This window comes from Apus apus, chromosome 12 (genome assembly GCF_020740795.1).
Source record: "Apus apus isolate bApuApu2 chromosome 12, bApuApu2.pri.cur, whole genome shotgun sequence".
NCBI lineage: Eukaryota > Metazoa > Chordata > Aves > Apodiformes > Apodidae > Apus > Apus apus.
In genome coordinates, this window is record NC_067293.1 from 11,574,707 (window position 1) to 11,597,022 (window position 22,316).

The window sequence follows — 22,316 nt, forward strand, 5'->3', positions numbered from 1 at the left end:
GGGGCGGGGAGGGAGGGAGGGGTGAGCGGGCGCGCGCCGCGGAGGAAGTAAACAACCTGTCAGCGCGCGAGCGACCGTTGGAGCCGAGTGCAAACCCGCCCGTCCCTGGGGCCGCGCCGTGAGGGGGCGGCGGGGCGGGGCGGGGCGGGGCGCCCGGCGGGGCACCCACCCACCCACCCGCCCGAGGCGGCCCCGCGCGGCCCGGCCCGGCCCGGCCCGGCTCGGCTGCTGCCTCCACAGCGCTCTGCTTCAGCGCCTTCGCCCTCGCGTGCCCTGTAAGCGCGTTCCCCCCTCCGCGACCTGTGTTGCCTGATCTAACACAAGACGATGCGTTTTTATTAAAGTGCGGCGCCCTGTGGTAAAGGGTTATTTATTTTTGGTACGCTACTGTGTCATTTGACAATTGTCACGCGTTTGGGATTGTCCAGTGCCAGTCAGACCTGGTTTGGGCATGATGAGGGATCTGCGTTACTGCTTCTGTGGCGGCCTGGGACAGCATGTGATCCTCAGTCTGGAATCCAAGCCGGCCACAGGCATAATCCCTGAGTTTTAGATCAAAATATGATGAGTGAGGAGCAAAATCCTTATGTTTTGCACTTAGATTGTGAATGGTCTCTTGTGTGCTGTAAAATTATCCCTTCCTCACCTAGATTGTGTTGTTAAAAAATACAGGGCTGGACATTACCATATGTTCCACCATTTAAGAGGTAGGACTGGAGGGTGTAGGTGCATTTCTGTAGCCTTTTACTTCCCTCCATAATGCTTTCTCCCTCTCTTAATTAACTCCATCTCCCTCTCTTAATTAACTCCGTCCTTTGCCAGCTCCCCAAGTGGCCCGAGGCATTTAACTGGCACAGAAGACCAGCAGCTCTGTGACCCTATCCTCACAGTGCCACAGCCAAGAACAGAAGCAGTTTTCCTACCTTCTTGTGCTGCCATGTGGTGGTGGTGGTGGTTCTCAGCAGTGGACGTCAGGGTGTTGGCCATCTATGCAATCCCTGGTGCCTTCTCATTTTTAATATTGTGCCCCTGCCAAAGGTATATGTAATTTGAGTTAGGAGTTTGTGTGCATCTGTCCTGTAAGTGTCAAAATAATATTTTTTTCTATAATATAACTGCAAAGATTTCCTTAGCTGCTAATTTTGACCACGTCTCACTAGCTGTCCCTTCTCTGTCACTCAAACATCATGTACTGGATTTGCTTTCAAAGTCATTTGTTGTCTACTTCACCTATGATTCATTATTTAGATGACAACTCTCAAATCCCCGACACCAGCTTTCACTGCCCACTTGTTAAATTTTTGGATAAATAGCTCTATGTTTTCTTTCATTCTGCCTCTCAGATGTGGGAAAAGTTATTTTTTTGAGTCTCCAGTAACTCAATTTGGAAGTTGGCACACCAAAACTTCTACTTGCCATATTGATTGTTAATGCCTCATTATTTCTTTGTCTCCATTCTCTTATCTGTTTGCTGCCTGCTTAATCCTGTGTTTAAACTGCAGTCTGTTTGGTGTTTTTACAGCGTCTAAATCACTATGGTCTTGTCCATGATCATAGCTCCTACATGTTATAGCAATACAGTGAATAAGTTGTAACTACAGCGATGTAATTATTCCCAAAACAAGTATTATAAACACTAGGAAACGGAGATTAAATTTAGTTTTTAAAGAAATTCAAACATGTTAGTATGAAAATACACTACCAAACACCCCAATAACACTGATTTTTTCATGCACTGCTGTCATGCAATAGCTATACCATTATATTGCATTATATTATTGATAGTCTGTGGTAGAATTAAACTGGTTTGAAGCTGCATTCCTATTTTTTCTACCTGGTCCATCAGTTGGGTGTTGCTGAGATTGCTCACACATTTCCATATATTGTTTGGATTTCTTTCTGTACTTGTACATGAAAATGTACAGTGGTTTTAAAGTCTCAAATATATTAGAGCGTTAAAACCATAGAGCAAGGTGAACTGTGTTCATTGCATGCTTATTCCAGCTGGTTGCTGAAGGATACATGTGGGAGGAAGAAAGGAAACAATTTGAAAGGAAGGGCTTGGGTTTTCTCTTTTGTTTATGGGTTTTTTTAGTCATCAACCTCTGAGCTTGCTTGACAGTAACTATGAATTAGCTGTTTCTGCATGTAAGAAATATATCCGTGTTTTCTGGTCTCTTATAAAGTCTTTAGCTATTACATTGCACTTGCAATGCTTCTGCTAGGGAGTTGAGAAAACAAGGCAGGCATAATTCAGTCACATGGAATTTTGGGTTAGTGGATGTGAGTAGCTGTGCAGAACAGAGCTAATTGAAACAGATTTTTCCGATGGGCCCTCTCTGGCTTAAGAAGAGCTTTTCTGAAAACTTAAATTGTTGATATTTTTCTATGTGACTATTAGGATGTAACTTCCTCAAACTGCAAACTTACCTTTAATTTGCATATGCTTTCTTGACCGTAATTAGTAGCAAGAATAACTAATTTGCTTTATTTCTCTTCAAATAAATACTGTTTAGAATCTTGGATGCAGTTGAGTCCAAGTTAATGGTTTTCTGTATGTATTTAAAATATGTAAGAACAGCTGCTAGTATATGATATCCTTCCATTACTGAAATAATTGTCTAGACACAGGATAGGATCTATTTTTACTATTTTTACTCTTTTATGTCAGAAATTATTATAACTCTCATAAACTTTGGAAATTTTTGTCTCACTGTTTCTCTGACTACTGCTTTAGCACAAAGGCATAGTTTACTGTGTAAAGTCAGGGCTGCACTGTTATATAAAGTCAATTTTAGATTGTTCAGTTTTATTTATAGAAACCAACATAGCCTGAGTATTAAATGCTTCCTTAACTGTGGTTGCATTATCTTCCAGCAACTGTAAAGGGAAATCAAGATCCCCTCTTCATGTCTCTTGATCTTCACCAGACTTGAAGAACCTGTCGTTCCTAGAGCTGGAGGTATGTTTGCTTTGTGTTTCATTTATTTGCTCTTTCTACCCTACCAAGTGTCTACATGGGGCAGGTACTGTGAAGACCAGAAATTTGAAACAGTTTCTTTCATTATAGTTTCCACAAGGAGCTATAATGCCTATAATATGAAGTAATTAAGCAATTGTTAGTCGTTCTGTTGAGCCAAATGGAGGGCCATGTATGTCATCTCCTGCAGAAGTATTGAGGCACAAGTAATGGGTTCCTGTAGGTGTCTGTGAAATTCCACAAAGTGCACTATTATTAATTCAGTTAAGATATAAGACGTAAATGGTTTTGGACACAGTCTTGCATGATTTATTGCTCATTTATTCTAGTTCCACCAGCTTATATTACGGCCATTCACAGCCACATCTGCAGGAGTAATTATGTGATAAAAGAAAAAAAAAAAAGAGTTTTGTTGAGTAGTAGAACACATGACATGTTCATAAAAATGAAAGCAACTCCAGATTATCTCTCTGTAGACATTTAGAATAAAAAAATCCCAGAAGTATTTAGCAACCAAAGGACGTTGAGTGAAAGGTAGGCTTCATCGGTCTTAATTTTATGTGCAACACCGTTTCAACTAATTATAGATTTGTGTACATTTCTAACATTTTACTAACTATTTTAACACAGCAAAATAAATTAATATAATTCTTCATTAGGTACATTGATGGCCCAAACTCTTCCCCTAGAATTTTTGTATTCTCTTTATGTCTCCTAAGTAGCCTGCTCTTGTTAACTTCTTAGCAGTTCTGTTCTTAGTATGGATATACTGTGAGTTTTACAAGAGGCAAAGTTAGCTCACAAATCACATAGGATAACATTTTTTTATTAATCAGATGTAGCCAGGTTATTGTGCATGTCAGTAGAATAAGAAAATAAAATGCTTGTGACATTTCTTATGCAAGATCTACAGGACAAAAATGTCTGTTGAAGGCAGAGATCGGGAATTCTAAGCTGTCACTTCAGTTTGTGGCAGGTTTGCCCTACATCCTTGGGCAAATCTCTCTATCTGTCTTCAATTCTGTGGTCGTTAAGTAGAAATAATAATTTGTCCCTTTCTCAATAGAGTGCTTTTGGAGATAAAATCTGTTAATGACTGAGAACCTCAGGTATTATGGCGTCAAGAGTTATATAAAAATCATTGTAAATGCCAACCCAAGGGCTTCCTTTATCTCTAAAAATGCAGAGGCCACTTTGTGTCAGGAGTCCCTAAACATGCATATTTCCAGACAAGAGCTACATAACTCTATTTGTCTCATCCAGGCCTTCCTTGCTGTGTTGAAATAAGACACCAGAACCTTCACAGCATTTATTATGATGCTCATTTATGAAAATGTATGGATTTGAATGTAAGATTTTTTAGGCACAAAAATTACAGGCAGACATATTAAAAGAGTTGGCCAGTTTAATATAGAGGGAGCTGCAGGTGCTCAGCACCTCTCTGATAATAAAGATCTCGTTTACTTGTTCCATTATACTCCTTTCACCATCTAGCTAATCCTATCACATAATTGTCTACAGAAAATACTCAGACCTTGGTTTCTTTACTGATGTGTATAATTGGGGACAGTGTCACCATGCAGTGAAAAGAACCACAGAATGTTTTTCTGTGCTGTTTTTCAAAGACATACGCTCAGATTTGCAAAACGTTTGTTCACTGGATTGGGAATGAATAGTAAGATTATTCTGCCTGTTTGTTTTCCTGTTTGTGGATAGTTGCTCTTTGGGTTATATAATGGTGATAGCTTTGGGATTATGTGAAATATTATGCAACTGCCTTCGTGAAAGAAACATAAATGCCCCTTTTGCGACATTCAGGTTTTGGCTGTATGTCCAGGTCAGTAAGATATGGCAACCACTAAAGCAACATCCACTAATTTCACAGATTGTCTTTGGAGAATAACAGGGTGGAATAGAAATTAAAGATAACCATTTATACAAATGGAAATTAAAAGTGGTATAATCATTGTCAGTTTTCAAGTATTAATGGTAATGACCAAACAGGACTCTTTTTCATAAAGGAAAGCGTTTTTCCCTGAAATTGAGTGTAAATTAACCTTTCCTATTACCTTCTTTGCTAGTACATCATATCTTCTGAAAAGGTGCTACATATCGATTACCCAGCATGTCTTTAATCCTTTGATTTAAAAAAACTATTTGTGGAAGTTAAAGAAAAAATAAAAGCCCTCTAGATAGTTTATACATGAGAAATTTCAGCTTCATACTAGATGACACAGCTTCTGTAATTACTGCCTCCATCCTCGCTCGTAAAAATGCCCTAAGTTAAAAATAATAATTTATTCATCTTTCATTTTTTGACTTGGGAAGTTTCAAGTACTTTGTGTCTTCATCTCCTGGTGGAGTTTTCTTTAGCAGTAAATGGATCAAGTAGAAGGTTGCAGACCACACTTGTGTGTTTGATGTACTTGCAAGAGATATGGAATTTTTAATCTAATCAGGGCCAACAAAATAACTTTCTGAAAAGAATTTCTGTGGAATCTCCTAATTGTGTCTGAATTACCATTCTTTGCTATGTAAGGGCATAGATTTTAGATGTTTATGAACAACTGAGTTAGAAAAAAAAAAATTGTAATGCACAGTTGTTAAATTACAAGCTCTGTATTGTCCTTTCTGGTACAAGACCATGGAATAGAGTCAGGCTTTGTTAGAATTGTGGTGTTGTATAAAGGAACAACAGGTGATCACCTGAGCTTAAGTAAAGTGCTTATTGGAAGAGAAAAGATCATCTAACTTAAGAGAGAATATTTTAAAGAAGGTATCCTGGCATATAGAATCCTTTTTCACACACAAGCTGGTACTCCCACATGTTATTTTGTATTTCAGCTGAGTTTGAGCTTTCTGTTGGAAAAGTTGGGCTGGTATTTTTGCTGTACAGTGTCTTTGACTGACAGCTCAGAAATGCCTTCACTTGACATGTAGAGGCAGCAAAATCCATTTGTGAGCATGCCAGACCTTCTGTCAGTAAGAAATAATATTGTAACTTCACTATTACTTTTTTTTTTTTTTTTTTTTTTTAAAAAAAGTGGCCAATTTCCATTGCAGAGTAAGTGCCAGCTTAGGGTAATGTTTCATTCTTCTTCAAACAGTAAGTATCTGTGGTAACTGCAGCAGTCAGCGTGTGGAAAAAGGCAAGGTGAAAGTGCCTTTGCCCCTTGCTCCTCAGCCAGTCTCTGCACTCTTCTCTCTGTATTGTCCCCCTAAATTACCTCTGCTGTCCCCACTGCTTCTGTCAGGTTCCCCAATCCTCTTGTAATGTGGCCACTGGTGATTGGGGTGTGAGTGTGTGAAATGTTTTTCCCTCACCTCTACTACTACCTGCATATACCTATCACCCCTGGAGACCCGAGGATTTGGTTATGTGGGGAAATCAAATGCCCAGGTTCAGGGAAGGTGCAGGTTAGTGCACATCATTATCTTTTAAAATTTGTTTGAGATGTAATATATCCTGAGCCAATGTTTACCTGGATTCATTCTGTCCAGACAGAAAGATATGGTAGTTTAAAGGAATGTGGAATTAACCTGATAGGCAGGGGGGAAATTGGACTGCCTCACATTGATTCTAATTTGGATTATAATAATCAAACAGATGGGGATAATTGCTGCACAGTGGTTAAAAATTTGATCAATGTGATTAGAGTTTGCAAGGAGATAAGAGTAAATTGAACTAAAGCACAGAAACATAGACAGAGGCCAGAGAAACACCCCAGCAAGAACTGGGGAAGATTGCAACAGGCTTTGTTGGTGTACGGGTATTGACTCTCCAGAATTTTAATAATGAATTGGCAACAAGTGTGTTTGTGGACGAAACCACCTTTGATATCTGCAGCTGTTGTAAAGATCACATGCTGGGATGGTGAAGAGAAAGTTTGAAAGATGTTATATTACCTGCAGGTATTATATTTGTACAATACATAGATGGTTCTTTATTTGCCAGCAAGATTGCTTAAAAGATACTATTTGTCTGTGTACTCTTTTAGCAGAAAAAGGTCACTGTACATCTCTTTCTAAGCTTCAGCTGTGTCAGCAGAAAGTAAAATGTTTAGAATTAATATTAACAGAAGGACAAAGATTAACAGACCCAGAACAGGTCCAAGCTATTGTAGAAATACCTAGACTGGTAACAAAAACAACTGTGAGGATTTTTAAGTGCAGTAAGATACTGTAGACCCTGGATACTATACTTTTATTGTGCAAGTTTAAGAAAATTTTACCTGAATCATGTACTTAAGGTACAAATTATGTACCCATCAATACAGGAGGAAATACAGAAGGGAATATAAACTCCCTAAACTGAGTTTAGCCTGTAGGACTGCTTGAGTGAGTAGCTGCTCACCAGCACAAATATAGATTGTGCAATCTAATTTTAAGTATATAACTTCAAATTCCATTCTATATGATTCTTACACCTACATTTGTTCTTCAGAAAGAGCTTTCACAGATTCACAAGCAATTTTCATGACAACTAAAAAATTTTACAAGATAAAATAGTTTATAATAAAGCCAGGAAAAAAATATGTTGCAAAAATTTAAACAACAGAAGATTTTCACTGAGTATTTGCTCTGTCTCCTGATATTCAACTGTCAGGGCCATTCTGTTACTCCTGTTAATCTTTTGCACTTGCCAAGCTTTACGTTCCATCACTTTACAAAAAATAAATAATATATTGAGTAATGAATTATCGTAATCATACAAATTATGATGTGCTTTTTAGAAACCTAACAGTCATTCTGAAGGATACACTCTTAAGGTGTAAAAGGTAAAACTGATGAACCTGATCTAGGCTGTCTCCATGATTGGCATACCGTGTGGCCAGTGAGCAAGTGGTAGTCTGCTTCTGTGGTATTATTCACAGTTTTCCAGAGTTCTGAGAGGTGTTATCTCAGTGCCTTTTTAGATAATTGTGACATCATTTATATGCTTCTTTTTATATTGTACGTATTTTTAACATATGAGTATAGATTAACTCAACCCTTTCTATATACACACACACACACAAATATATGTGCATCTATTAAAAGAAAAGATACAGCCCAGACAATCAATAGGAAACAGGTCTACAGAAATGAGTGACTTGTTTAGAGTAATGGTACATGTAGAATCGCAATGTAGTCAAGTAAAGCAGTGTATTCCTACTTCTCCGTTTTGCTGAAATTAAAAAGCAGAAGAAATATTTCCAGTGACTGAAAGGACAAAAAAATAAATGTTTTGGTGTCTAAATTTTTAATCCCTGAAATAGTTATTGAATTAAGAACGTGGCTCAACCAATTGTTTAGTATACTCAGAGTTTATTAAACTAGGGCTGCTAACGCCAGAGTTTCTTCTTGGCTAAGGGAAAAACTGTAAAGCAACATTCACAGTGTTGTAATTTCTTTCATTCTAAACCCCAGTTCTTATTTGGGGATATTAGAGAAGTTGGGCCTGGGCAATTATTTCCTTAGGTATATAGAAAACTGCTTTTCTTTCAGAAATTTGTACTGAAGTTACCTGCACCATTTGAAAATGTACCCAGGTACTCTATGTGCTACAATTTGAAGCTGACTCAGAGCAGCTCAGTGCAAAAAAACAAAGTGACTAACCTCTTTGTAGAACCGAGTCTTTGCAACTTTGATCTGAGTCATCGTGACAACTCAAAGTGCCGAGACTTAGTACAGAAATAAACAGATTTAAACAGAGCACTAGGTTTCAAAACAAACACTTTTCTGGTCCCTCTGTCAGAATGACCTTACTAACACTATTTAACATCAACGTGTTATGTTGCTGATATGCAGGGTAGTTTAAAATCTCTAGAAGACTACCATAGTGGAATCTGAGAAGGGAAAATGAGGAAAGACAAAATGAAACAAGCAAGGCAAAAATATTTTGTTACCCATTAGGAATTCCACTGATAAGGAGAATGAGAGCAATAATTTGTCTAGTAGCAACATTGAACCTGAAAGAATAAAACTGGAATTGGTGGCATTAGGATGTATAGGGGAAATGTAAGGGAGTTCTTTAATAATTTGCCAGTTCTTGACATATTCTAGCCTCCCTTAATTAGTCCTTCACATTCTAAGATCAAATAAATAACTAAACTAAACAGTAACTTTAATCCTACTGTATTCAGAAAATCTCTTTGAGTTAAAAATTTATGGTCCTCTATGCTGCTATCTTATGGGTAAATATTAGTACAAATTGAGCTGGAATCTTCTGAAATGAATGAGCAGTCGCTTCTGCCACCACCAAGTTACAGGAGCAGATTTTTCTTTCAGTGGAAGTAGGGCAAATGCGGAGAGACAGACCTGAAGTTAATGATCTGCAAATTAAATATGGAAATAATGAGTTACTCCTGATTTGCTCTCATGTAATTAAGAGTAGTATTTGGCCCTATATATTTATTTCAAGATCATAAAATGTATTACAACCGTTTTGAAATCTGGGCATGTCTGTACAGACAGACCCAAGTTTTTATGCCAGTAGTCCAAGATAGCCAGCCACAATCTACCTCTGACTCAGAAGCATTAATTCTGTGCTGTGGCAGAGCTAAGAAACTCGATGTAGCATCCAAAAGCCATGCAGATGTTAGTGTGATAGAGTGCCCAAGACTAAAAAGTCCAGCCATTCAACAAGGTTGGTCAGCCTGTGCACTTCTTATGTCCAAATAATTTACCCCAGTGTAACATACAATGGGCGTGAGGTCAGGTCTGCCAGCATGTCTTTTTACTAATGCCCAATATCCACAAACAAGGCATCTTCACTAGGGAACAAGTATTCCAGAACATAAAATAAACTTAATCTAGAACTTATAAACAGAAATTACGGATATCTAAATTAGTAGATTTAGTAATTAGATAATCAGCAGTAACACTGAGTGTATTATAGGGCTTGAGTTAATAATTCGAAGTATCACACATATGCTACTTCCTCTCTATAATTGAAATACATATGTCAAGGTATTAAAAGAGATTTTATTGAAATGGTATCTCATTCAGTGTTTCATTTCATAGAGATTGCAATTGCTGCAATAGTGAAAAAAGTAAATAAATCTAAATAAACTCCACAAATGAGCAATGCAAATGTCTTGTTCTTTGAGTCACAAAATTAGCAAGAGGTAACATGTTAATCACTTTAACATTAAGAAAGCTAATAAGCAAGTTAGATTAAATGCTTTTGTGCTTCAGGTAGGATCATGTAATATCTCAGAAACTAAGCAGAGTTGGGCCTCGTCTGTACTTGAAAGGAAGATGTGTAAGAAAAATTCATCATATTATGAGAAAGGATGTCAGTGGTTTCATCATTACAGCTGAGTCGGTGCCGTGGTCATGCTGGCCATTATGTTAAGGAAACATTCTACTGTTAAAATTGGATCCCAGATTGATTCAGTGGTTAGGATGACATTTGGATCCATGGTCTGTGGCGTTTTATTTAGGAAAACCTTTTTTCTTGAATTTACATCAGTATCCTCATGACAAGAATAGAAAACATTCTGTTTGGCAAGTTTGGCAAGGGGATATAGTATTAAAGTAATAAAAATATACTTGAGTTATTAGTTGCTTGATACCTTTTCTTTTGTACAGCATGTCAGTCAGAGGATATGGTGGACATCATTGCAGTTTCTTTGTCTTATTTCTTTGTTGCTCCCAAATTTTTACTTGAAAAAAAAATTATAGGAAAATTGATGAAAGAAAAATGAAAAAAATTAAGTACATGTTCATTATATCATAGATATAATATAAAAATAAATCCCAGAAATAACGCTTGAAATTAACTGAAAATTAGGAATTGTAGACATCTGCGATGGGAAGATAAAGATAAAAAGATGAAGTCTATTAATCACAGGACTACAAAAAATATTATGGCATTTGAACCAAATCAAACAAAAACATTTTTTAAGTCTATTAGTGCATGGGGGATAGTAAATTAATTAACAATAATACCAAAAAGGCAGACCTTTCAATGGAAATTTGATTACTTTCTGAAATAAAATTTGCTCTGAATCTGAGAATTAGAATGTGATGTAAAATTCACCTTTGTCCATACACAGTTTGAGAACTACATTGTAGTCCAGTAATTATTATTTGGTTTATTAGATGGAATTTAATTTTCTTATTTTTCCAAAGCTGCTTTGAAATCCAGAGGATTTAATTTCTATTGATGGTTAGTTCTGTCATTGATGTAGCTATCAACCTAATCTTTCAAACAAAAAAAAGACAGACAAATTTGGGATAGAAATACCTTTTTACCTCAAGTAACATTGAGATCGCTGAAGATAAAAGGGAAACTAAATTTCTTGAACTTTGGGGAAAAAAAATTTGTGAAAATTTTAAGTATAAAATATTTTCCCCTATTTCTGTTTATTTTGCTTTTATTAAGTCAAAACCCCTTTATCTTCATCCAGAAAACTCCTCTTCCCACTCAGTTGAGAAATATATCTCCCACTGTTTCATCACCTTTCTCTATCCTGGACTATCATCCCTTTATAAGAAATGAAGACAGATTCCTGAAGGAAGAGGTCATTAATATTTCTTTAAAGATAGTGCTGTTTACATCCTCTACACAGTGTTTGCTATATTATCTGCTGTATTTCCTGTTGATGTGAGTAACTCACAAGACTTTGCCTATAATAGTGTATAATTAACCACTTCTGGAGTCGTTATATTTTCACTCCTTTGTAGTTTTTAGTGAGATAATGAACAGATTTTTTCTGTCACTGCCAGAGCAAATGCCTTGTTGTTGGATCCAAGGGACATTCTGCCATTCCAGTGTTCCTAGGTTTAAAAAGCACTCACCTGAGAGAATTTCATCTTTTAATTATACAAGACTCAGAATGTCTGTGATCCAGCCAAGCCTCTATCTCTGGGAATTAACCACATGTTTTTGAACCAGTGTTACACTTCTTAATAGGAGAGCCAAAATAAACTATAATGTGTAGTTTCAAGTTCTGCAAACTAATGTGTTTGTATGTGGCAATAAGATTTAAATATCCTAAGTGAAGTTAATTAGCGTTATTATTGATTGTAAATCTGAAGATTTAAAAACAAAACAGTGTTTTATATTAGCTTTTCGGGGTAGTGTGACAAATATTTCAGCAATAAAAGTATCATTTCCTGATTCCTTAGGTGCTTTCTGGAAAGACAGTGTTTGTAATGTGTTCTTGGACTACATACAGACTTAAATCATTTAAACTATCATTGCCTCTGGTTACATATGTGGAAAAATGAAAAGCAGTATTTGTAGAGAGGTTTTGATTTTTTTCCAATTTTTTTGAGTGGAGGAGGTTGCTGTGTAGTAGAAGAAATGTTACTTTCAGTGGGTGGGATCTATTTGTAGAAAATCTTAATTCTTTTTACTGTTCACATAGCTAATAAAATACTCTCCTCCTCATGTCTACAGTCCATTACAAAAATGTATCCACTAGAGCTGCTGCTGAATGCACTCACACTGAGAGAGACAAGCACTGCTATTTCAGGAGTAGGTGCAGCCTAAAGTGGGAGGCTAGGGTGGAGTCCTGGGCTTCTGAATGTCAGTTAATTTTTCTTCTGCAAGCTATGGAAAGAGAGTTCTATCTTACAGTTTTAAGAGCAAAAATGAAGGAGAAGTTGTGCTTTGATTGCAAAAAAATTTACAGTATATCAGAGGTTATAAGTGTACTTCGTTCCCCTTTCTCTGAGGCTCATTCTGTTCTTAGCTGCGTAAGAACTCTAGAGCAGCTTCATAGAAAGTAAGACCACTTAATAAGGATAGGAAAGGTTTTTGAATTTGTATGTATACTACATTACAATTTTTCTATCTTGAAATTTGGTATTTCTGTTAGTTTGCCACCTGCCTTATCTCTGAGCTTTGGTGTCCTCAGGCAAATATGATATCATATGCTTTTTCTGGGATTGTATTTATGAAATGATTTCTTGATTAATGTTACAGGAAATATTTCTGAATATTGCTTGATGAGCTACAACTGATTAGGATGTCAAAGCATTGAAACCTGGTGATGTCTAAAGTTGCTTTGCTAAAACTCAAACATGAATTTGCTCAAAACTGAGGAACAGGTGACAAAGACTCCTAATTATTTTATTACAAATATAATAGGGAAAGCCTACCCTGTTGAACCTCTGATAAGAACCACATTTTTCATGAGTGTCTTCTGAAAGTTTTTACGCCCATGGATGGTTATATGCAGCCTGAATTTGCTTGTCCAAATTGTCATGCAAAAAATTGGTGCACTTTATTTCCATAACTGTTGATAAATTTTTGGACTTTCTGTATCTAGAGAGTGCTAAAATAATTGGTTATGAGCTGTCTGTTCAAACTGAAATGTTTGCACATATGTAACAATCAGTGCATGAAAAATATTAAGATGAAATGAGTGAAAGGAACATTCTTAAGAGCAGTTAGATACATAGAATTATAAAAAGGAAAGAGAATTTTTTCTAAGTGGCCTTCATTTTTCTGTGTTCCCATGTGTTTAGGACTTCATTTGAAGGAAATAAAGGGTATTAGAGCCTGCCTGGATGAGCAGAAGCATGATTGAATACATTTCTGTAAATTTTAAAGCACCCAAAAGAGCAATTCTTCTGAACTGCCAGAGAGCGCAAGAATTTGGCCCTTTGGCAGTGTCTTTAATGGGAGAGACTCCTGTTGTGTACATTACCTGACCGAAAGGTGGTATAGTGCACTGTTGAGTCAACACAACTGTTCTGGCTTGTTTTCCAAATATTTGCTGGGAGTTCACAGGTGATTAGCTGACAATCAAGAACAAGACTCTAGAAATTTTGTTGTTGAAGAGAATCCTAAGCTTTTGACTCATGCACAAGACCAAGATTTTATAAGAATAACAAGGGGGCACAGAGTTCATGAGTCAATATATTGGGCTGGAATGCAGCCAGCTGTAGTCATGGCACAACAGTAGTGCACTCAGTCAACAGTAGTTGACTGCTTTTTTTGACTTTGTAAAGTATTTGAGAATTTTCAAAAGCAATTGAATCTAGAGGCACAATTTCTTAAAAAAAAAAAAAAAAAAAAAAAAAAAGTCTAACTAAAAAATTGACACCAAGGCAGCTCTTGTGTAATAATGTAAGTATTTACATGTGAGCCATCTCTACTAGCTGTATAACATAGACATAAAGCCATAACAAAGGTGCTCTAGAAAAGGGAAATAAAAGCAGCTATTACAAGTTGTATTGCTTCACACATGGACAGAGCGAAGTATGCAACTCACTCCTGCAAACATCTGTCCCTTTAGCAGAGTACAGAATTACCTATAAATAGCACTGGTTTATGTTAAGAAAACGTTACATGTGTTTCTTGAAATATTTTTTTTTCTTTGCTGAAGGTGTATCCTTTCTTGTAACTTAACTGTTGACACTGTATATTTTCAGTTTTGAAAACTAAAATAGTTTCTAGATTTCTTCATGAATTGAAGCATAAAGGAAGAGTGATCCTGATAATTTTTATTTTCTTGCCTGTCTTTTCTAGAAGTGGAAAATAACATTTATCTTCTAAATTATTACATTTCTGGAGCATAGAAATTAATCATTCTTGTTTTCTTTTACTTCCATGTCAATTTAGCAGCTATAGTAGAACTAAATAAAGTAAATCTTTTTATGTATGAGGCCTAACATGTATTGAAGTCAATCACAATTCTTTGTTATACATCAGCTGTGATTCCGTATTTTATGATTTCCCATCTGAATGTTAACCAGGGTTAGTAATGTTTCATTTCTGAGATGAAATGAGATTGAGTGCTTTCACTCTGTGTGGGCAGACTACCAAGAGAAAAAAGAGACCTGCACCTTATAATACCAGATTGACTATTTTGCTTACAGTGATTTTGTTTGTATCAGCATGTACAGAATGGAATATCTGTTTACAAAGTAAGGTAGTCATAAATTCCAGGAGGAGACTGTGTCTATGGCTAAAATACTTCAGAAGAGTGTTTTAGTGAAGTTACTACACATCTGGGTGAATAATTCTTGTACCTACAATGTGCTGGAGTTCTGCATGGAGCAAACAATGATTCATTCTCTTCTAATACACCTTTTCTTACATGGGGTGATTCATATCAATACTTCCGTGGTGGAATGCACTGTATTTATATTTGCTACCGAAACCAGACTGAAAGACACAGCAGATGATCTTTTCAGTTTCTCTTAAGACAGAGCTCTGTAGGAGTTTTTGTTGCTTTTGAATAGAATACACAAATGGATATTGACAAAAATTTAAGTGCAGGTCTGATTTAGATTCTTAACTGACAGAAATGTCCTTTGCTTTTTTTACAGTAGGAACATATTACTGTATTGAGGATTACAGATTCTGTGAGTTAGGCTTGAGAGAATGAAAAAAAGGAAAAAGAAAAACCATCTCACAAGCACAGGCTGGGGTTTAAGGAACAGAAGCACTAAGGACCTTTTGTTTGTGTGTTACTGTCCTACCACAGCTGAAGTAACAATTGCTCAATGCCTTATCACTAGTTGCTGCAAGACAAAAATGTAGATTTGAACACCACCAGATCTGTAATCTCGGTTCACAGTATACTTCTTTTTTTCCTTTTTATTCCCTTTTTTTTTCATGTTTATCTTGCATGCTTTTATCAAGGTGTAATGCTCCTTTCAGTTATCTTTCCCGGCTTGAGTGTAACTTTTGCCTTGAACTATTACCAATGGTTATGCCCAATAAGAAAATAATCCTTCTACAAATAATAAACTATTGTAGAAAAAAAAAAAAAAAAGTTCAAGGTCACCTTAAAAATGAAGAAGCAAAGGTTATTTAAAAATAGCGTTTGCCAAATACGAATTTTGTCTCCTGTTTACATCTCAACTTTTCCCTATGCAATTCTCTACATATAATCATGACATGATATTAAACTTAGAAGCGTATTACAGGAAAGAAATCAGGAACAGAGGAATGAGAGTGCATAATTGGAAGAAGCACTTGTTTTGCAAAAGAAGCCACTGTGATATCTGGTCAAAAGAATAAATATGTATTTGTCAAGCAAGGCGAGCCTTCGGTTTCACAGACGATGGCCACAAGTTTCTCTGTTGGTACAGCAGCAGCGATTGAGCAAGACTTACTTTATAAGTACTGGAGTAGTAAGACACAAACAAACAGTTTAACTTCTGTAGCAGGAATTTGGAGATAGGATGTCAAACATTTTAGGCTGTTTCATGACACAAAAGGGATTGGGAAAGTTGGGGCTGGGGCCTGAGGGCCAGGGCCGCTAACATTTTTTGCCACAAGCAAACAGCAAATACCTTTAGCTGTATCATTAAGCTGCTGCTCAGCTGGCACACATCACAGCTTGGCTTTTGTTTAAAAAGCAGTGGGTCATCTCAGTGGAGATGCCTAATACTGGGTAAATGTAAAGCCTTCATCTGCCTTCTTGCCTAGAGAAATATCTCTTCTGAAGTACCTTACAGTATATGAGAAAGGTGACCTGAGAAGCTTACATGGTTGTTATGCTTGCTGTAAACAGAGGGTCTCACGGATGTTTACATGGTGCTGCCCGGTGCAGAGGTCGCTCAGGTCCTGAAAGCAGCACAGCTACATTAACAGCACTCTGCTTAGGCTTACCAGGTCAACAGCCTTTGCAAAACAGCAACACAGCTCCTTTGCCCAACATTGTGCTGTGTAAACATTCCCTGCAACCTCCAGTTTGAGTCTAGCATAGGTAATGGCAGGTATTGCTGCTGTGCCCTACATTGTGCTGTGGGCAAATCTTTGGTTTCAGGAAATCTTAATTAAGTATTAATATGTTGTTATTAGATAAAAAAACATGATAGTACCATTGTAAACTGCCCAGCATTCCTGAGTTATTGTTATAATGGATTATTTGAGTCATCTTAAACAAGGGTAGGGTTTTATTTGCTAGCATAAATTGCCTAACTGAATTCCCTGACACCCCAGCTAGACTGCTTTTGGTACCTGAACTAACCCTATAAGACAGGTTTGAGTATTTCCATGATACATTTCAGCCTGCAGGTCAGAGATACCCTATTCCTTGACACTACTCTGATTTTATTGAACTACATGTCTTGCAACTGAGCAAAATAGGAGAATAAAACATATAGCAAATATTCTAATAAAATTTTGCATGCTAATGTGAAGCTTTTTTCTGTGATTTTTTATTGAATCCTCTTACCCTGAATGACTTCCTGCACTCTGTCTTCAGTAGCTAGCTTTGCTTTTTGTAAATTAGTACGGCATTTTGGAAGTTCCCTAATTAGCCATTATTATTATTAGCCATATTATTAGCCAACATTCAAACACATGGTATTTATTTATGCAAGATTCCAGCTGTTTAGAAAGCAAAACTATGCTGGTCCAACCTTTCTTGTTAAAAGCATGGTCTAGACAGGATGGCCCAGCACTGTGGCCAGCTGAGTCTTAAAAGTTCCCAGTGTTGGGGAATCTACCACTTCCCTGGGAAGGTTAATCTGACGGCTGGTTGTTCTTGTGAAAAATTTTCCTGTCCTCAGGAGTAACTTGTACCCACTACACATCATCTTTTCCATGTGACTCCTTATAAAAAGGGAGTCTCCATCTTCTTTATCTTTGCCCTACAAGTACTGGGACATGGTGATGACATCTCTCCTTAATCTTCTTTATTCAAGGCTGAACAAACCCAACTCTCTCAGCCTTTCCTTGTATTTATTGAATATTTTACAGAAAAAAATAAATCCTTCAAATGTACAAAATGCTACAAGAGGTGTTTTCACTGATAAGCAGGCCAAAAGAAATACCCAAAGTGTGTGTTGGTAGATACTTGTGTGTTCCTTGCAGTACCACAGGTAGAGTTAGGTTATCACTGGCAGCAGGGCAATACAGCATTTGAAAAGCATCCTAAAGCTAGATGTGTGCTCATTAAAAATTATTCTGATTCATCACTTTGTGGTCACTTTTTTCAACCTCCAGCCAGCTGTTCAGTGTGTCTGCGCGTGGGAGAGGTGAACTCAGAAGCAGGGAGTTTTGTGATTTCCCTTTAACTTCAGCATTGTAAACAGAGCTGGGTTCTTCATACTGCTTTCAGCAAGCAACCAATGTCAACACTGACATTTTCAATCTCTTTCTTTTATGTCACATTAGTGGAAAGTGACCTGTTGTGTTTGTGGAAGCTCTGGAATCCTGCAGGAGGAGGATCACTCAGCACCATGGCAGTCTGCCAAGTACAACTTGTTCTGAAACAGCGGTGCTGAGAAGTTGCATTATCAACTGAAACGCAACGTTGGTTTAGCAGGAGATAGGTTAAACTGTTGATTAGCTGAGTTGTTATGACCAGCTTACCCTCCAGGCAACATTGCACCTCTGCTTCCTGGCTCTTCTCCATTTCACTTATATTTCACTTGTACTCTTTTATGAGGTGGTCACTACAGAGTTCAAAATTACAACCTGTTCTGGCACTGCGCTGTACTCTGCATCTATTGTCTACACTGGGAATGCAAGGCCTTCATTTATGAGAAATAGTTTCTTAAACTGCTAAATTGTTCACAACTCACACGTTTTGTTACAGTGATAACAAATGCTAAAAGTGTAAAAGATACTAATTTAAGTTTTAATTTTATTTCTGATATCCTGTTTCTTTGGCGTGTTTTCTGAAGGCAGAAGTCCCAGTATCATCTCATACTCTAACAAGAATATGATTAACAAATCCATGTAATGAACTGAGAATAATAAAACAGTTTAGCCATCAGGAGAGGCAAGTAGCTTAAATAAGGGTCCTGCAGATGGAAAAGACATATTGTGTGTTAAAAATACAAATGCATTTGTATTGTTCCAAGAATTCCTGATTAACAGGAATAAACTGAGAGCTAACTAGGATTTGTATCAGGAGGTCTTAACTGGAGTACTAGTAGGAAAAGAGGTACTTCAACTCACCAAAAAATGTTCATACTACAGAAAGATATAAAATTGTCAGGCAGATTCAGAGGCATCTGATCTTTGTCCAAATCTCCTAGCATCTAGAACTTCTCATGGGCTTACTCTCATCTTCAGTCCTTAAATCTGTGACTATACTTTGCAGAAAAACAAAACAAAACAAAACAAAACAAAACAAAACAAAACAAAACAAAACTGTATATGCAGAACATAGAATTTTACCACAGGGTGGGCAGTGAGAATCTTGTATTCAGTATTTCCCTGCTCCATGTGAACCACAGAAAATGGTGGCAGTGTGGAAAAGTGTAAACCCTCTCCATATGATCGCACCAGGAGCCTATAGATTTTGGTTGAATGTCTGACACTAAGCTGGTGAAAATTCATATGAGCTTTTTCACGGACTTTTTTCACAGCATCGTATATTAAAGTACTATTTGTTCACATTAGTGGCAAATGCTAGATCATGAGCTATAGGTTTCACTTTGAAAAATACCTTTGCATTGTTCAGTTCTTTAATACTTTCTGAAATGAGGCAGTAAAAATTATGAAAGGAAGCTGGTAAGCTTTAAGCAGTATTAACGAATTTTTCATAGTGTGATTGCTACAGTCTCTGTATGTCATTTCATTATTATATGGGTATGGTACCTTCTCTACTAGAGATACCTTTTTGAGGATGAAAATGTCCTGTTAATATCAGCGCATTACTTTCTAAAGGCAGGTAGTTTGCAGTGTTGGAAACTTAAAAAAATACTAAAGAAGAAAGATGATCATAGACATTATTAAAAATAACTAAGAAGCTGTCAAAGGTTGCAGGATTACAGAATGTGTGGTTTAAAAATAGTAAAAATGTTACACTTTATTTTCTTTGGCCTATTGTGCAGATTTTAACAGGCCACATAAAGCCTGCAGAAACTGCAGCACTAAAGGTTATTTTGTAAGACACATTGTAGACTGGTTGAACTTTGATTTTTCAGGGGACCTGTGGCTACATATTACTTGTTAATCCAATGTCTCAAGCAAAGACATTGTATAAATCTGACATTGTAATGGTATATTTATTGTAGCTTTACAGTGTTGGCTTAATGTCCCCTGCTGAGAACAGAAAGCAGCTAACACATCTTTTGCAAATACTTTGGTCCACACTTACCAGAAATCTTGTAGCAACAGCGCTGTAATTTTTTATGTGTAAATAGAATGGAAATTGTAATATTAATAATGAACATTTCCATTTAAGAGTCTAAAAAACACATTATGAAATGCACTGTGGACTCAATGAGAATGTAAATATAAATTATCATAACATTTTTCTTTTCAAAATAGTGATCAAAATTAAACAACAAAGTACAAAACTAAGTCTAGCAGTCACAGATCCATTGTGTTTGCAAGAAGTGTGAGCTGACTGACAAAGTTCTGTGAAGAATGGAATGTACAGACAACCTTGAATTCTTTAGTTTTACTTGGCAGTGTCATGGATTTGGTTGGATTTAGTTCATTAATTGTAGTCTTCTTAAATCATTGCAATGCGAATTTCTCCTAATCTTCCATAAAGGGTAAAAACTCCCACTTTGATGTGTTGAGGGAATGTCTGTATACCTCAAACAGACATACCTAGGATTGTGTGCACAGAGTCAGACCAGCGGAGGGATGTCTGGAGAATGAAGTCTGAGCAAAAGGGGCATTTAATCAGATCTGATCCTGCAGCCCCACCTGACATAGAGCTGTTCTTTAACTTGTGCACATTTTAATGAGATTTCTTGCCCTACTTTTACAGTATTGAAACATAGAGAAGCGCCTGAACTTGCATGCACTGAACTATTTAATTTCTTAAGGACTCAAGCTAGAGGAAGAGGTTATTTCCAAATTATGGGAAGATTACGTCTAAATTCACATCCTTATATAACACTGAGTTATGTCATGTGTCAATAAAAATACATCTGTGACAGTGTCCTTAAAGCCAAATTCCATCATGATCTTTAGTCTTAACATTTTATTGCCCTCAGGGAGTCTTAAGGACACGCTGTTGGTAAACTAAGGGAAGTCTCCAGAAACACCCAGATTTGCAGAGTTCTCCAGTCTGTCCTTGCAGACTTTGATGGTGATGAGCAGTGATGTTTCTGCTGCCTGTATCACATATTCCACAGGGCAGCCTGCACTGTCACACTGTCTTGCCAAAACCCCTTGCACTGAGCTGTGTATGGGCTGGCAGTTAGTGAGGTGACATTTGGAAACAACGTTGATATAATCCAAGAGTCTAGCCAAAGCTCATAGAAATCATTATATTTTGGGTTTAGCTTAAAAACATTTTGTGTTTTAGTTTCCAACCTGTAAAATGGAAAAATACCATCTTTCTTCCAGATTTCCTTCTGTCCTTTTTAGAGTGTATGTTTTCTTGGGAAGGTATATTTGTCAAATATTATCTTCTATATTAACTGCATTGTACCTATGAAGATTTTAATTCCAATCCCAATTAGGTCTAGACTCTATGGTAATAAAACCCAAACGATTTTACTAGCAGTGAGCTGTAATGTATTTACAAACTTTGTGTCTCTGTTCAGTTAAATATCAAGTTTCCATTCAAGCTTTGAGGGTGGTCATAACTGTACTGTGCAATTACTGCACCCACTGTGATGTGCTTATCAGCAGTCTTCTTGGCAGTTACGTGTACTTGCTTTATTTTTTTTTACTGTCTCTTTGACTTTTCTCCAGGCTTACAGTTCTGTGACCATTTCTGGTTTCATACCCAAGAGCAAAAGCTAAACATGAGGAATATGATTAAGGATTTATCATAAACTTATTAGATACTGTGTCATTAAAATAAAAAAGCACTCCTCAGGAATCAGAACATTTGCAATATTAAAATGGATAAAAGTACAGTAGAATTCACAGATTTACTTAACATTTTTAAAAGAACAAAAATCCAGTTCTCTGTAGAGGTGATGCCATGTGAACTAAAAAAGAGGCATTTTGTCTTGTTAATCACAAATTCCTATATCTAATCTACTTGGTAAGTAACTGTATTATAATTATTAAATGCTAAAAGCTTTGTTTAAATAACAGTAGGGTCATCTTGCAAGCTGATACCCCCTCACCTCACAGATGAAAAAGACAGAGATTGAAGTATAGAATCACAGGTCTTTATTTGCAAAAAAGGTAGATTTTCAAAATGGATTAAATATATGAGACCACATCAGCATTGTGTTTCTCCATCTTTCTGCCATTGATACTGTGGTCTGTCATGGCGTTACTCCAGTTTCATCAGGGAACATCTCTTTTGAGATCTTGACCTATTAACTGTGCTGTGCTGGCTTCATGCTTGTATTCATTAACTGAATTAAAATCTTTCCACATTACCAATATAATGATATTTAATCATTATGGCTGCTCTGATGCAGTGGATGTAGCAGTCTTCTTATATATGTACAACTTCATAGCTAGACTTGTTTATGTTGTAAATGAGTAATTAATCTTAGT

General features: G+C 36.7%; 1 protein-coding gene across 8 annotated transcripts in view; it reads left to right on the forward strand.

Moving 5' to 3' along the window:
• The window catches only part of NXT2 (nuclear transport factor 2 like export factor 2), a 60,702-nt gene that overhangs the window by 755 nt on the left and 37,631 nt on the right, over positions 1–22,316 (forward strand). For 3 of the 8 annotated variants that reach the window (XM_051630358.1, XM_051630366.1, XM_051630367.1), the window contains exons 1-2: positions 56–379; positions 2,878–2,962. Coding sequence is in view for 1 of the 8 variants with exons in the window: in XM_051630357.1 (XP_051486317.1) it covers positions 6,290–6,397 (108 nt within the window). In the remaining 7 variants the exon portion in view is untranslated. Of the gene's footprint in view, positions 1–55; positions 380–950; positions 1,039–2,877; positions 2,963–6,154; positions 6,398–22,316 lie in introns of those variants that run through there. The other 5 variants (XM_051630360.1, XM_051630359.1, XM_051630361.1 and 2 more) reach the window with 5 other exon arrangements.